The 15331-nt window shown below is 37.4% G+C and overlaps 1 protein-coding gene across 4 annotated transcripts in view; it reads right to left on the bottom strand.

Annotated features, from left to right (window-relative positions):
- Positions 1-15331, bottom strand: part of ARMC8 (armadillo repeat containing 8) — a 106356-nt gene that overhangs the window by 23388 nt on the left and 67637 nt on the right. For all 4 annotated transcript variants that reach the window (XM_059162721.1, XM_059162722.1, XM_059162724.1 and 1 more), the window contains 3 exons: positions 5181-5263; positions 4786-4867; positions 993-1079 (listed from right to left, as the gene is read on the bottom strand). In XM_059162721.1, the coding sequence (XP_059018704.1) occupies positions 993-1079; positions 4786-4867; positions 5181-5263 (252 nt within the window). The remainder of the gene's footprint in view (positions 1-992; positions 1080-4785; positions 4868-5180; positions 5264-15331) is intronic.

Genomic DNA, 15331 nt, shown 5'->3' with positions numbered 1-15331 from the left:
AGATATTTTAACATGATGAAACTAACTCTGTAAGGTTCCCTCCCTCCTTTATTAAAGCTTATTGTAGTTTTCCCTAGTATAAAAACAATACATGCTCAAATACATTTATAAAATGTATAGAAGGGAAAGAACATCCCCATATGTAATCCCTCCCCAAACAACAATCTAACATTCAACATTAAAAAGATTATTTTCCTGGGGCACCTGGGTGGCACAGTTAGTTAAGCATTTGATTCTTGATTCTGGTTCAGGTCACGATATCAGGGTTGTGAGACTGAGCCCTGAGATCAGCGTGGAGCCTGCTTAAGATTTTCTCTCTCTCCTTCCCTGTCTGCCCCTCCACTCATCCTCTTTCTCTCCCTCTCCCTTAAAAAGAAAAAAGGGTATAAAGACTATTTTCCACCAGTCATCACCCTGAAATGATTTATAATCCTGATTTACAAAACTGACCCTTAATTTATTCTTAATATATATAGTTTGAAAATAATCTACTACTTTTGTAATTACATTTGTAGTTGTAGGCAGTTTAGATTAAGTGTAAGCTATAGTATCTTTTAAATAAGTTTCACATGCCAGGCAGAAATGGGAGAATTGGAAATTAAACCATTTTAAAATGATTTTATTTGCACACACACCACAATATAATTCAGAAGTAGTTTTGTTTTTTTTTAAAGATTTATTTATTTATTTGAGAGAGAGAATGAATGGAGGCAGGGGAGAAGCAGAGGCAGAGGGAGAGACTCTTATGCAGACTCCCTGCTGAGTACAGAGACCCACACGGAGCTGGATCCCACGACCCTGAGATCATGATCTGAGACAAAACCAAGAGTCAGATGCTTAACTGACTAAGTCATCCAGGCAGATGTAGTATTTTACTCCAACAGTAGTTTTTACATGTCAATCCTGAAATTTCAAAGTCAACTACTGTGAAAATTATATGATTAAACTCTAAGTAGACTGGGCCAAGATAGGAAGAGAAAATCGATACTAACCTCTTTGCTTGGAGAAAATTCAAGAAGAAGATTACATAGCATGGAAGATGCTACTACTAGGATTTCATCTGGTGCATTTTGTAAGACCTATGGAGTTTAAAAAAGGGATGCTATTAATGGTTTGGAATGATGGAAGCGAGATCATAAGAACAAATGAGAACCAAAAACAATTTATCTTTCAACTTGGCTTTTCATATTGGATAGTTAGGAAAGATCCACTTGTAATCATGTCAAACTTTACCTGGTGCTCTAATTATGACTAAGGCCCTCACACTATCTTGCTGGAGAAGCTACAGCCCCACTGCCAGGATGGGAGGTGCTGCACAGAAAGAGATAAACACATAAGTCAGCGAGGGGGTGCTCTGTATGAAAAGTGTGAACAGCACGGGACTGCTTTAGGACAAGTTAGTTAAATTTACCCCATTGTATCAGGCCACTTATGAAACCACAAATTGCCCCAGAGCGTGAAACATTCTGATTTGTGTGTCTCTAGAAGGGCTTGTTTGACCAAAAGCAGGGGTGAATCAAGCTACTATACAGCTAGGGCAAGGTGGGGACTGGTTTTCAGGACTGGAATCTCAGCCCTGGTTCCAACCCTTCTTTTCACTTAGTAGATGTGTGAACTTGAGCTTATTTCTTAACCTCTCTGAGTCTTTGAATTGAAGAAAACAACACTTCCTTGACAGGAGTTTTTAAGATTAAATGTGATATAGTGAATATTAAGGGAAGCAACATGACATACGGGTGAAGAACACAGACCGCCTGAATGCAAATTTCAGCTCAAACACTAAATAAGTATATGAATTCCTTGGCTATAAAATGGGGACGATGGTATTACTGTGAGAATTAACATATAAAAAGATTTTAGAATAGTAACTGGCACATAGTAATGGCTATAAAAATAGAGTTTTTACAAAGGTAATTCATTGTTGTAATTGTTATCATCAGGCACGTAGATACAAAGCAAACTAACTGCCATGGACTCTCACTCAACTCAGAAGACAGCATAGCACAATGACAAATGTTAGTCACCATTAGCTGTTATCAGAACCTGTTGTTTCTAGATTCCAAGAGTGAAGGCTCATAACCACCACCACTTTTATGTAATATCCACTTTAACGAAATCTTCTGTATTTGGGATCAGATCAGGATCAGACTCATGATCCCAAAAGGAATCTTAGAAACTCTCTGTTACGCAAACTGGAAATGGATCATCACCAAAAACTTCAGAGAGTTAAATATATTACCTGCTTTCTTCAGCTAAATCAAGTCCAAAGTTCCCAAGTTAATAAGCAATAATTATAAAATAGATAATAGTTATCTTAAGATACTGCATTTTAAACTCTCCTGTGAACTGTCAGCTAGTCGATGAAAATCGAAACTCATATACTATGAGTTTAGTTTATGGATCCTGATGGGTGTTTGTCACAACCCCTTCTGAGATCATACAACCCTTCCTTTCCTTTGCCATGCCCTTCCTTTATCCCTCGGGTACTCACCCTACCTATTCTTTAAGGCCATCCCCACTCCAGAAGCCTTCTTGAAGCCCTTCCAGTCAGAAGTCTTCTCCTGGGACCCTTATTACTACCTACTATTCAAATTCCTTGTGCAGCCATGCCAATCTCCTTTTCTATTTACAAATTTAAGCTTCCTGAAGGACTAATCTATGGTCTAATTTATCCTGGCCCATATCAACTGAATGGCACTGCACAAAAGGGGTGCTCAATGAACATTTGTGAATTAAGAAAAATAATCATTTTCTAAAACTATACTACTTAGAATCATTGCTTGAAATAAGTGAGTGCTTACCAATGCAATTCACTTTAAAAATACTACTATTTTTGCTATATGGAGACTAATGTGCTTTTATCAACTTTTTTTTTTAAGATTTTATTTATTTATTTGACAGAGAGAGATGACAAGTAGGCAGAGAGGCAGGCAGAGAGAGGAGGAAGCAGGCTCCCCGCGAGCAGAGAGCCCGATGCGGGGCTCGATCCCAGGACTCTGAGATCATGATCTGAGCCGAAGGCAGTGGCTTAACCCACTGAGCCACCCAGGCGCCCCTATCAACTTTTATTTTCCAATGAGATAACAATGATAAACTAAAACAGAATAGCTATCGAAATTTTAAAAGCATTTACTCAGTGCAATATAAGAGGACATTGAAATTCACAAGCTGACATCTAATACTGATCAAATAGAATTTCAACAAAATAAGGACCAAAAAAATCACAAATAAAATTTTTAATTAAAATGTAATGCCTACTCTTCTGTAGTTTGCTAACCAACAGCTGAAAACATGGCAAAGCAAAAAGGGGGAAAAAAAATCAATAGACATGCAAATAGCCTTGAACTACGAAAAACCTAAAAGTATCTAGATAAATTACTGACTTACTTCCAAGCTCAAGCTTTTAGTATTATACTTTGTACAACAAGGTAGTAGTTTGATAGTAACTATATTCACAGGTACCCAAGTATACAAAATCCTTCTAGATTGCCCACCAAACCTTAGTCCAGGTAGAACTAGCTAGAAACAGTATGTTGCCCCATGTCTGAGTCATACGATAAAGGGATAGTGTGCTGAGCAATTAGAGAAAATAGCTCCAGAGAAAATATTTGGAAGTTATTTTGGGAAATAGAAGAGCCTTAAAAAAAATTTTGAGCGGACAGAATCCATAAATCAAGATTAAATTGTTATGCAAAAGTTATAATCTAAAATAAGAAAGAATGCCCATAGCAAAATAGCTTTCCTGAAGAGAGCACTGGTCCAGCTCTTTCCACCTGGTGATCATACCCCCAACACCCCTTCTACTACGGTCACGAAGACATCCTTATGCTTCCTTTACGGACCATGTGTAGTATTTCACTCATGCTATTCCTCTCTCTGGAAAATCTTCCTGCCTTCCTTTTTCCTTCAAAGTCCACTTCATATTTTTCCTGCCTGAAGCCTCCCCTGGCTATTTTCTACCACAATGATGCCCCTACTGTAACCCAAAGCTTTAAGATGAGGGCAAGAGCTCTGGAGTAAAAATATTCTAGTAGCCTCACTGTGCCTAAGAGATTTTCACAGTAGGTAATAAAGACCAAAAACCAAAACCAAAACCTTAAAAAATTCTGCTGATTAAATGCAACGTATATGATCATTGAAAAAGAAAGAAAGAAAGAAAGGAAGGAAGGAAGAAAATAAGAAATTAAGAAAGAAGATGGACCAGAGACCAACTTGACCCACAGTTCTGTAATATATCAGGGAATAACATAAGCAGCAACCTAATGCCTCATCTAAGTCTTGATTCAGATTTATTTGACCTCAACCACTTTTTTGTTGTTGTTTTTGGCCCTCAAGGAAAGACCTAAGACCAAAGAAATTATTTTGGTGAAAGAGAAATAGGAGATAACATTGTGGTAAAAAATATCCAGGGATTGCCAAAAGATTAAGAACAGGTTATACCTTCCCATGACTGATTCCTTTCCTTTTTACAAGTAAAAATTACAAAGATTCTGGAAGAAGTCTAAAGTGTAATAGCAAACACACAGGGAGGTCAGATGAGTAACTAAAGTTTTATTTAGTTAAAAGAAAACTAGGCATCTGCTTCCCTGTCACACTTGAGATGCTGACCTTGGAAACATGTTCTACAGATCTAAAGATGCTTAAAACATCAGATCTGAGGAGGTGAGTATTCAAAATCTTTCACACAAAAAAAATAGCCATACTCCCAGACCAGGGAGTATTATCAGCTACTTTGGCTCACTACAAAGGCTCTGTGGGAATGGGTGCTACTTGCTGGTTTCTTACCTTCATTAAAGGTTTCCACACAGCGTGATCCTGGAAACTGGTTCGAAGCTGCTGCACAGATCTAGATAAACTGTGCAAACATCTACAAAGAATAATCAAAATTAGCTTCAAAAGAAGCCAAAACTTTTACTTTTCAAACACACTGCTTTGGCATTTCACTAGTTACTAATATGCACGTCAAGTATATCTATAGACATTGTTAATTCAACTACTTCAGGACTTCATGGGCTTTCCAGGCTAGCTTCTCTGTGAAATGATGTTACACACTGCAGAAGTTCACCCAAGAATACTTTTGAGTAACATTTGGATTCTGCGCTTACTTGGTGAAGGTCCGGAAAGGAAACAGGTTAAACACACGGCAAAGGGTTTTTATTCAGACCATTTAAAGCTCATACCTGACGGCAGCTAACCGCACCTTGACACTAGACTCAGACAAGCCAGTCACAATTCGGTCCATCATATTTTCAGTCTCAATGATCTGGAGAAAAAGGTTAATGCTGCATAAATAACAACACGAAGAGGACAAATTTCACTCTTGTAAATGCAAGTATGTTAATATCCATTAAAAGTTTAATGTTTTTAGCAAGAGTTTTTACCTCTGGAACAATCGTTTTGTGGTGTGGCAGACAGCTCATCAGCAAGGAAGGACTATCCACTAAGAACTTGCCAGACTGAATGACAGGCATGAAGGGGCAAATTATGTTTATTTTTAAAAAATACTTAAAACAGTAACTAGATGGCATAAATATTGCAGAGGTGTTACATAAACAGTATTGAGAAAAACTAAAAGATGTAACTGAGTTATCACTAGGCAGGTTCCTGCCAGAGTGAGATTCTAGAAAAATTATGGTTCACACTCAGCCCCTTATGAAATGCAACCTGTGGGTTTCTGACAGAGCCACCTTGTGGCTACCTTCTTACCAAGCAAAAGGAAACTAAGTTAAATATTTTGAAAAGTAATCCTTGCCATCTCTTTACTGTAACACTAACTCCTGTTACATTTAATCACCATAGTCACAATTTTTTTAAAATTTAAAAATAAGATAGCATGTAATTTTCCTTCATTAAGCAATAGACAGATACAAAATAAATATTATGTGGAAGAAATTAAGCTTAATTTGTGTGGTCCTATAGAAAAACCACCTATTAGAAAAAAAGCTAATACAATCAAAACCAAAATGTTAACAAAAACAACTAACATTTGTTAAGTACATCAATGTGCTGAGCATTGTGCTACTACGCATATTACATGATCTGATTTAACCCTCTTGCAGGCATTATTACAATTATTCTCATTAGCCTGTTAGGCAACTGAAGGTTCTAGATGATAGAGTTTGCCTGGGATCACAAAGCAGAGAGGAACTCAGGCATCTGACTCCAGACTCCTGATTCTTAGCCATGCTTGTAATACCGCCCTGGTTAGAGAACTGTGCTCACAAGGTAGTCCCCAACATGAGTGACAACGTTAATGTGAGTCATTACTCCCACCTGGAAGATACCTCGCTGGGAGGTATGGGGAGATCACCTGGGGAGCTCCTTAAGCTGTAGTCCTCTTACCCCTTCCCTTCCTTAAACAGACACAAGGCTCTGCTCATCTCTCATTCTACATATGACAATGCTGGTACTTCAAAATCAGCTTGATATTCCCTAATCTAAAATTCTTTATTCCAAGAACAAAGTCGTGGTGGGGGTGGGAACACAAGATTATCCTCCGAGAGCTAAGAAATGTTATTAGGCTGGCTCCAGATGCTTAGGAAACCTGGACATGACCAAGAATTTAACGAAGCTTCTGGATAATGTTTATTGGCCACATCCAACCAAAGATGTAAATCTGCCAAGGGTCAGGACAAGGGTAGCAATCATTAGGCATATAGATTTGCTCTATGATCCTGACCAAATTATTTGACCTCCGTGGGCCTTCAGTAAAACGAGGGGCTAGAGCAATTATTATTCTACCTTCAATCATTTGCAATCAGCATGTAAAGAAAAATCATGTTTGCCTGGGCAAAACTATCATGTTATCCAGAAGCAACATGGGAAGGTAGAGTAGAAGAGACGAGACAGTACAGGCCTAGTTAGATAAGGAGTCATAAATCAGGGAGCAGGCTAGACTAAGGGCAAATAGGGCACAGCTCCTATTTACAAGGCCACATTTACTTATTCAGTAAATATGTGAGTGCCCACCAAATGCGAGGCACAGTTTTAAATCTTGAAGATAAAATGGTGAGGCAGAAAAGCCCCTGTTCCCACCAAACTTACAGTGTAGGTTAAGTGAGTGCAATGAACTACTGAATGAGTGCTATAGCACTTGCTGTTAGCAAAAGCACTTTAGGAATGACAGGAGCAATAGGGCTTAAGGCAGACAGAATGAATTAAGTGTCCACAAAGGTAAGTGGGAAAAATACCCACTCTCAGAATGCTGGGAAATGGCCATTAATGACCATACCAGACAATACTGAGGCTTAGGCCAGCAGACAGTGGGGAACTATGTAAGCAGCCAATCATTATATAGAGCACAGTTTCATGCTTTAAGTTTCCTGGGGGTGTGGGAGCTAGTATTCTGGAGCTAGAGAATAGCTATAAACTGGCTGGTAAACCTTTCCCCTAATTTAGGATATAAAACAGTAGGACTATTCGGAGGTATTTTTCTCTTTCAGGCACAAGGTGACCCTTCTTAGGTTACAATCTATCAAAAAACGTCTACAAGTAGGAGGCCTGGATTTGTATTCAAACTTGTTGTGGAGGGACTTTAGTAACCCTGCCAACATCTTGGAAAGCCCATTACTTGAATGACTGGCCCACCTTTTCTATCAAGATACCAGTCTGGGAGCAAGAGGGTGAAAATAATGCAAAATCAGAATGTGAACCTAGGATTCCAATCCAAAAAGGTATCCTGAGAGGCTATGTGAATGAGCAACATAATCTAACTGTGATTTTGTATTCTTTAGGGTATTCAGATCATCTGGTAAGGGATAAAGGAGCAATACAGTGAACATACTGACCAAAATAAAGATTAAAATGAGATTACAAAGCAGAGAAAGGTTTGGAATCACATTCAGAGAAAAAATTTTTAGGTCAGCTGGGAAGGAGTTGGCAGTGGCTGTTGCCATAGATCTCTGACCCACTGAAGGTCTAACAGCACCAGATAACTTTTTAGACCTGGGCTGGAAAGGCAAGCACAATAAAACTTGCTCTCCATGGGACATTTTTTTTTTTTTTAAGATTTTATTTATTTATTTATTTGACAGAGATCACAAGTAGGCAGAGAGACAGGCAGAGAAAGAGGGGTAAGCAGGCTCCCTGCAGAGCAGAGAACCCGACGTGGGGCTTGATCCCAGGACCCTGGGATCATGACCTGAGCTGAAGACAGGCTTAACCCGGTGAGCCACCCAGACGCCCTCCATAGTGCCTTTTAACAACTATACTGGGCTACAAAGCCTTGATAATGACAGCCAAGTCCTAGCCCCTGTAAAGGATCTTAGGTCTTTCCAGAATACAAGAACAATGTCAAATAAAGTTTCAAATTGTTCTGCCTCATGGTTCTGGTTGGAAATTCCTCAGCCACAGTTCAGCAAACTTGCCCTGTGGCATAGCTTATTGAATTTGCTTTAATTAATAAATAAATAAATAAATAAATAAATAAAAAGAAAGGAAGGAAGGAATAAAAGGAAGAAGGAAGGGTGGGCAGGTGGGCAGGCCCTCTGTTACACAGACACCGTGCCTGGCCAGGAGTATAAGAGGTGGACTGAATCTTCAGAGTGGAGGCACCCTTTATCTCTGCTATTCTAGTGGATTGGGTTGCAAATTTAACTACAGAATTAAACCACATAAAAATGCTGCATCATAAACTGATGAAGTTTTAGGTTAATGGACTAGGCGCTAAGTTCTCTCTCTGCTGGTGTCTTTAGTGCTCATGACTATATGTTTTTGCTAAGCTTTTTTCTCTGACACTGTAGCTCTTTGCAGGGGTAGAAAAGGTCCCTGTCATTGGGACAGAAGAACCCTATGGCCTGTGAGAGAAAAGGGCAGCAGGCTAGAGGGTCATGGGGAAAATGCAGAATCCAGATAATCCTAAGGTTCATGGCACACATTGGAATGTTCTTAAGATGAAAATGGCATTGACTTACAAGGGAATTCCCTAGCCCTCCATAAGCCCTACTGGACTCATACCTTAGCTGTGGCCAAGTCATATACCACCCATTCCTGAGAGCCTAAAAAGAACTGGAAGAATCAGAGTTAAAAATAAGGCCCAACTATTCTCCCAGCATGAATGAGAATGAAGCATTTTCCAGGTATTAGCAACTTCAGATTGGACCTTGAACTGTGATCAAAACAGGTCGAGCAGAGAATGTAAAAACCAGGCAAATTCTTACTGGTGTCAAGAAACTTCTCAAACAATTCAAAGTGGGTTGACTTGGGGTCAAGGGAGTTGGGATTGTAAAACAGGCATTTTCTTAACATCAATTACTTATACTAATGTGCACAATGGTCAGGCAAATACAATTCCAGGTAGGCTTTTGTGAAAGGTTCCCAGAAAGTCTTCACAAAAAATGACAAGAGAGAACTGGCTAGAAAGAGTAAAGACTTGGAACTGAACTAAGATTTAAGTGGATAAGGTAGCAAATCCAGAAAATCTAGTTACAGGAGCAGAGACTAAGCAGCCAAGCAAGATGCAGAACAGGGAGGTCAGAAAAGAGAGTAGGTCTGGCAAGGAAAAAGGGTCTACAATGGACACTGCACCCTGTTGGGTATGGATGGCAACCCTTTCAATTCATAAGTGTCAATGTAGACAAGTCCCAGGATACAAAGTTGAGTCTTGCTGACCAGGGGTCACCTATTTAAGGTCCAGCTCCTCATAAAACATCTTTTTTTGAGCAGATGAGCTCTATGAACACAAGGTCTGATGTCAGTATAGTCAAGAGACTGGTTTTAGAAACATGGTAGAGGAAGGAGAGGGGTTATGAGATAACAAGTTAGATGCTAGAGTGAGATAAGCATGTACAACTAGCTTATCCAGTAGCCTGAATAGAATCAATAGGGGCCTGGGGATCCAAACTTAAAAATGGAAAACCAAACTTTCCCTAGGTTTTAGGAAGTGGCCATACTGATTTTATCAAAAAATACTTAACTAAAAGACACGATGCCATGTATATAATGGAAATGCACTTAATATTTCTAATTCCTGAGTACATCCTTATACCCATTCCTTTATTAAAACAGAAGAGCAAAACAAATACACCCCAACAGTATACGGCCTTCCACAAATCAACCTAGGGGCAGCTGCTATGCTTTCCTAGAGAGGTTCACCTGGGAACCCAAATCCTCAACTGCTTTCTTCTCAATGCCACTGACGGCAGCAGACATAACTATCCAAAGGAATTAAAAATATGTATAGTTAGGTTTTTAATTGAGTAATGTTAAAATCTTAAGGGGTTTTAGAAATAAACTCCTCCTCAGTTCATCACTGAGGTCTTTGAAATTAAAAAAGATTAAGTTCTTGGTCAAGGTTCTCCAGGCAAACTGGGACAGTGGTAGGGCTCCACTGGGTTTTCTTACTAATAGTGTGAGGTCCATTTCACTTGCTGTGCTAAAGGATGAAATTTTTGCTTAACCTTAGTAACTAAATTGAGATCTGACTTGGAAAACTGGGAGAAAAGTAGTTAAAAAGTTACCAGTACTTAGAAAGAAAAGAAAAAAGAAAAGAAAAGAAAAGAAAGGAAAAGAAAAGAAAAGAAAAAGAAAATGTTATCAGTACTGTGGAAACTACAGCCTATATGCTGACATCCTAGGCTGATAAAAATTAATATACTATACAAGAGAGGTCATCATTAATAAACTGAAATGACAAAGATACAATTCATAGGGCCCCCAAAGAGAGAGAATAAAAATCAATGATTCAGCTTTAGTTGGGGGTAAAAATGCCAAAGGTGGGAGAGAATGGAAGCCAATGAAGAAAAGGTAAGCCAAGGAAACACTGTGAAAAAAGCCACAAGAGTGAGTTCCACTGATTTTTCAACTCAGTTCCCTGATGACTTGATCTCCATTCTAGAATCAGTGTCGAGCTTCTGTAGATACTAACTAAACAGAATATTCTACAGTTCTCAGGCCATAAGCCCCATCTGTTCTGGATAAGAACTGTAGGCTTTCCCACCCACAGTCTATTCTATGTAGTATCTTTGCTGCTGCTGACATTTTCCTCAAGCAAATAGTTTTTTTTAAAAAAAGGGTAGTTTCTACCAAAGGCTCTTTTTTTTCTAAAAGATACACAGCTTCTCTTAGGACAAATAGCTGATCAACCCATTATATTCCTGAGTCTCAGAAAACATTTTACGAAGTATTTCTTCCCTTCTCTCAGTCTTCCATTGCTACCCACTCCCACATTCATATCAAATTTCTCAAACTCCATGATCTTGGGACATAGAGGGTAGGAGGAAATAGTTAACTTCTCTCAGCCAGAGAAGTAAAAGCCAAAACATCCCAAGAGTTGATCTACAAGGCCTCCTTTTTGTCCTTTTTCCTAAAGACACTGAATTAAATTAACATCTAACTCCTCTTACAGGCCAAATGGGAATGGTATCACTTCATTTTAGGAGTGGAGGACAAAGAAGAGAGCTCGTTCTTGCAGTGGACATATTCTTAACCTTCTAGATTTCATTCTTGCTTTTAAGTCTCTTTAAGTGGTATTTTGTAATTTGTACCTCAGGACCTTTTTCTCTTCTTAAGAGCTAAGCAACTTAAGTGTTCACTAATGTTAAATATTTAGAAGAAATACTGAAAGTTCTAAACTTCTCTACACTTTGGAAAGAAGTTGGCCCAATGTCTCCTTCTCATAAAACCAAACACACCGTGTCAGAAACACTTATGACATCTAAAAATAAATCAATACTTTCTCAAAAAATATTTCTCTACATATAAAAGTTCAAAAGTTCAATTTTAAAAACTCAACTATCAGCTTAATGGCAAAACAAAACATAAATAGCTGCTGAATTCTATTCTTTCATTTTAGCACATAAATAAAACCATTAAAAAAGTTACTTTAAATAACAGGACTAGAAACTTCCCCTCCACCTTTTACTGTTTTCCAGGGATCTGAATGACGCACTGCCCCAAGAACTGTGCAACACAATGGCTCTGTTCAATCCCTACTCCTCTATATACACAGCTGTGTATGCAACAGTCTTAATTATCCTATAGGTTGGCTGGCTGAATTTTCACGTCCAGACTTACACAATTGACTCATAAATACAAGCACAGCATCCACTATTTGCCAGGTAATGCTTCTATGGAGTTTATAAACATTGTTTGACAAGGGATAACTAAGAAGATACAAGGATTTCAAAATGTTGCTTTAAGTTTAAATCTATTCCATAAGGAAGCTATCTACAAAATAAAATGCTGTAACAGTACTTTGGTTATATCATTCATTCTGGATGCTTCTAGGACATTAGTTTATAATGTGATCACGTCTAGACAGTGCCCTTAGAAAAACATTTCCAACTGATATAGAACAGAGATATGAAGATTCTTCATTCTGTGGGTCAAAACTTCTGAAACAACTTATTTTAATATTTTAGAAGGAGGTGAGAATGCTTTCAAATACTCTTATTTTAGATGAGACTATTATATAAGATATATTATCTAAATAATATATAATGTAAATAATACATATTATACTATGACATACACTGATTATTATATAATGACTCTTCCAGATTCATTCAGAATAGGCTATTTTAATTACAGCCATATCTTAATCGTATGTGGCTGTACCGATCATGGCAAAACTGGCTTTCAATGTGGACAACACTTTATCACACATGAGGCTCTGGAATTATTATGTAGCAATTTAGCGTCTCATCTCCTTAACTACTTTAAATTGTGAGCTCCTAAAAGGTACACACCAGTGTTCTTTATTCCTGGACACACAGGAGGAGGTACATATTGTAAATGCCAGATGAATAAATGGGAATAATAAAAGCAACTCACTGCCTACTTTGTACCAAAAGCTATGTGAGAAAATAGACACGTTTTTCTCAATCTGATGCTTTGTAACCAGCTAATAAAAGCTATTAAGTTCTCTCAATTCACAGCATTTTCTTTTTCAACTACTTTGACTATTGCGTTCTCCTGTGAGTTTTCTTGCCATTTCATACCATAATTTGGCTCTAGTAATGGTATTTAACTTTACATGAGTAAAGTAACAGTTCACAGCATGGGCTTTGGAGTCAGAGACTGGGATAGAATGTAGGTGGTGTCACTTACTATCTGGGTGGCCTTGGTCAAATTGCTTATTTCCTGATCTGCAACAGCTATCTCAGAGGGTTATATGAGGCTTAAAGGAGATGACGTGCTAATGCCTATCACCATGTCTAGCACATAGTAAATGCTCAATAAATGGTAGCAGTTATATTAAAATTAAATTTCCTAAACAGATTATCTGATATTTATATCTGAGTTATGTAATTGTTCTATGCCCCCCATACCACATAACCCAATGCTTCATATGTCACAAAGGTTGAATAGACGTTTTCTTAATACACACACTGGACCTTTATTTTTCTCTTTGACATAGTGAAATATCTTATTCAGGCAACTTTGCTGACCATTACACAGAACATATAATGTTTCCTACCATAAACCAATGTATAGCTATTATCCAATTTGTCTGGGGTCCGTTATATGCCAAAATCATTCAAACCAGGGAATCACCATGTAGAAAAGTATCCAGTGACCATGACATATCATCAACACTTGATGATGCTTCTCTTTCAGGAAGTTAGACAATTGATCTTACCCTCCCCTAACTTTTGTGTGGCCTCATTTCTTTCTACAGTCCATTACAAAGAGGCAAACAGGAAACAGTTTTTCACCTAACTGGTTTATGATCACTTATATTTAGCTATGCATTATTAGCACAGGGTGGGCAAACTTATTTTAGGCTTTGTGGCATATGATTGTGTTGCCAACTACTCAACCTGCCACTGAAGGGTAAAACAGCCACAGGCAACAAAGAAACAAATCAATATGGTTATATTCCATAGAATTTTATGAATATTTTATCAACTAGACTTCAATAAAGCTGACAAAAAGTAGAAAAAAAAGTTTATGAATACAAATTTGAATTTATTTCTCAAATGTCAGGAAATATTCTTTTGATTTTTTCCCACCAACCATATAAAAATGCAAAAACCATTCTGAACTGGCAGGTTATAGATTATATTACATAGGTGTTAAGTACCTACAGGGTACAGTTTGCCAAGCCCTGTGCTAGCATTTATAATCATGGGAAAAAGTGTAAGAGCAATGGTCCTGGTTCATCACAAACTCAATTTTCTCAAGGTCTACTATTCCACAAATATTGTATCATCATAAACATTTCATTCATTTCCACACAGAACATTCTGAAAACTAATTTTAGTTCCAAAAATCTAATAAAGATCATATTTTAACCCATCTCGTGGTTTTCATCTGTCTTAGATTGTAAACAACAAAATAACCAACTTGTACTTCACATTTTAAGAACAAGAATTATAATTAATGGTTTATGCAACTACAACAACACAAATAACATAATATTCAATTTTATGTCCCCACTTAATGAAACTCAAATAAAAATCCATTACTTGATTATATAAATACCTCTATTATGTATATAGCATTATCACTCCCAGGTTTGCTTCTTTCAGTATGTTGAAGGCCAAGGGTCTCAATACTGTGGGCAAGTGGCAAAACCTGGTACGGTCATGGTTAACTCTAAAATTACTTACCATTATGAAAGAATGTTGCAGAGTTCATTTAAAATTCTTTGGTAGATTAGCCTTAAGAAGATAACTAACAATTTAACCACAGATTAAGTCAAGGAATTCTGAATTCTGCATGAATTTGCTATTACTCAGTAGCAAAGCCAAGTCCTGAAGGGTGCCACTTCTGTGGTACCGTCGAAAACTTTCAACATGTTTGTTTCAGGCGTTTGTTTCAACATGCAGGCCAAAGCTCAGAAATAATTCCTTGCATCTGCCCAATTTCATGGCAGAGAAATTTACAGAATTTTGACACTGTGACTTTTAAATGACCATTTAAAATTACTGAACTTTGCAAAAATATTTAAAAATAGAAATTCACGGTATAATTACACTGTTACTCAGAAAACCAACTAGTAATAAAATCTACCTACAACCCATGATAAAAATGTTCAAAAGTGAAATGCTTAAGTTTTTTATAGCAGAAAAATATAAGGAAAAACTAATCTATGTTTATCAATATATTTTAAAATCTTGTAACTTTAAAAATACAGAAGAACTTGTATTTGTTCAAAATTTGAACATATATGTTTGAGATATGATTTTATACAAATGATGATGCTTTGGAGAAATGACATCTGAGGCAATCATGGACAGTAGTACTTAGGTAACCAAAATCAGGTAAAACTTGGACTCCTCAATTTTCTGAAGACATCTATTATTACCTACGATTTTACCAATTATTGATATATATTGTAATATTCAACTTAACTCCAAGAAAATATTATATTTGGTGCTTTGGATAC

The sequence above is a fragment of the Mustela lutreola genome, chromosome 2 (assembly GCF_030435805.1).
Source record: "Mustela lutreola isolate mMusLut2 chromosome 2, mMusLut2.pri, whole genome shotgun sequence".
In the NCBI taxonomy this organism is placed as follows: Eukaryota; Metazoa; Chordata; class Mammalia; order Carnivora; family Mustelidae; genus Mustela; species Mustela lutreola.
The sequence above is the reverse complement of the archived record's forward strand: the minus strand, read 5'-3'. Positions and strand labels throughout refer to the sequence as shown.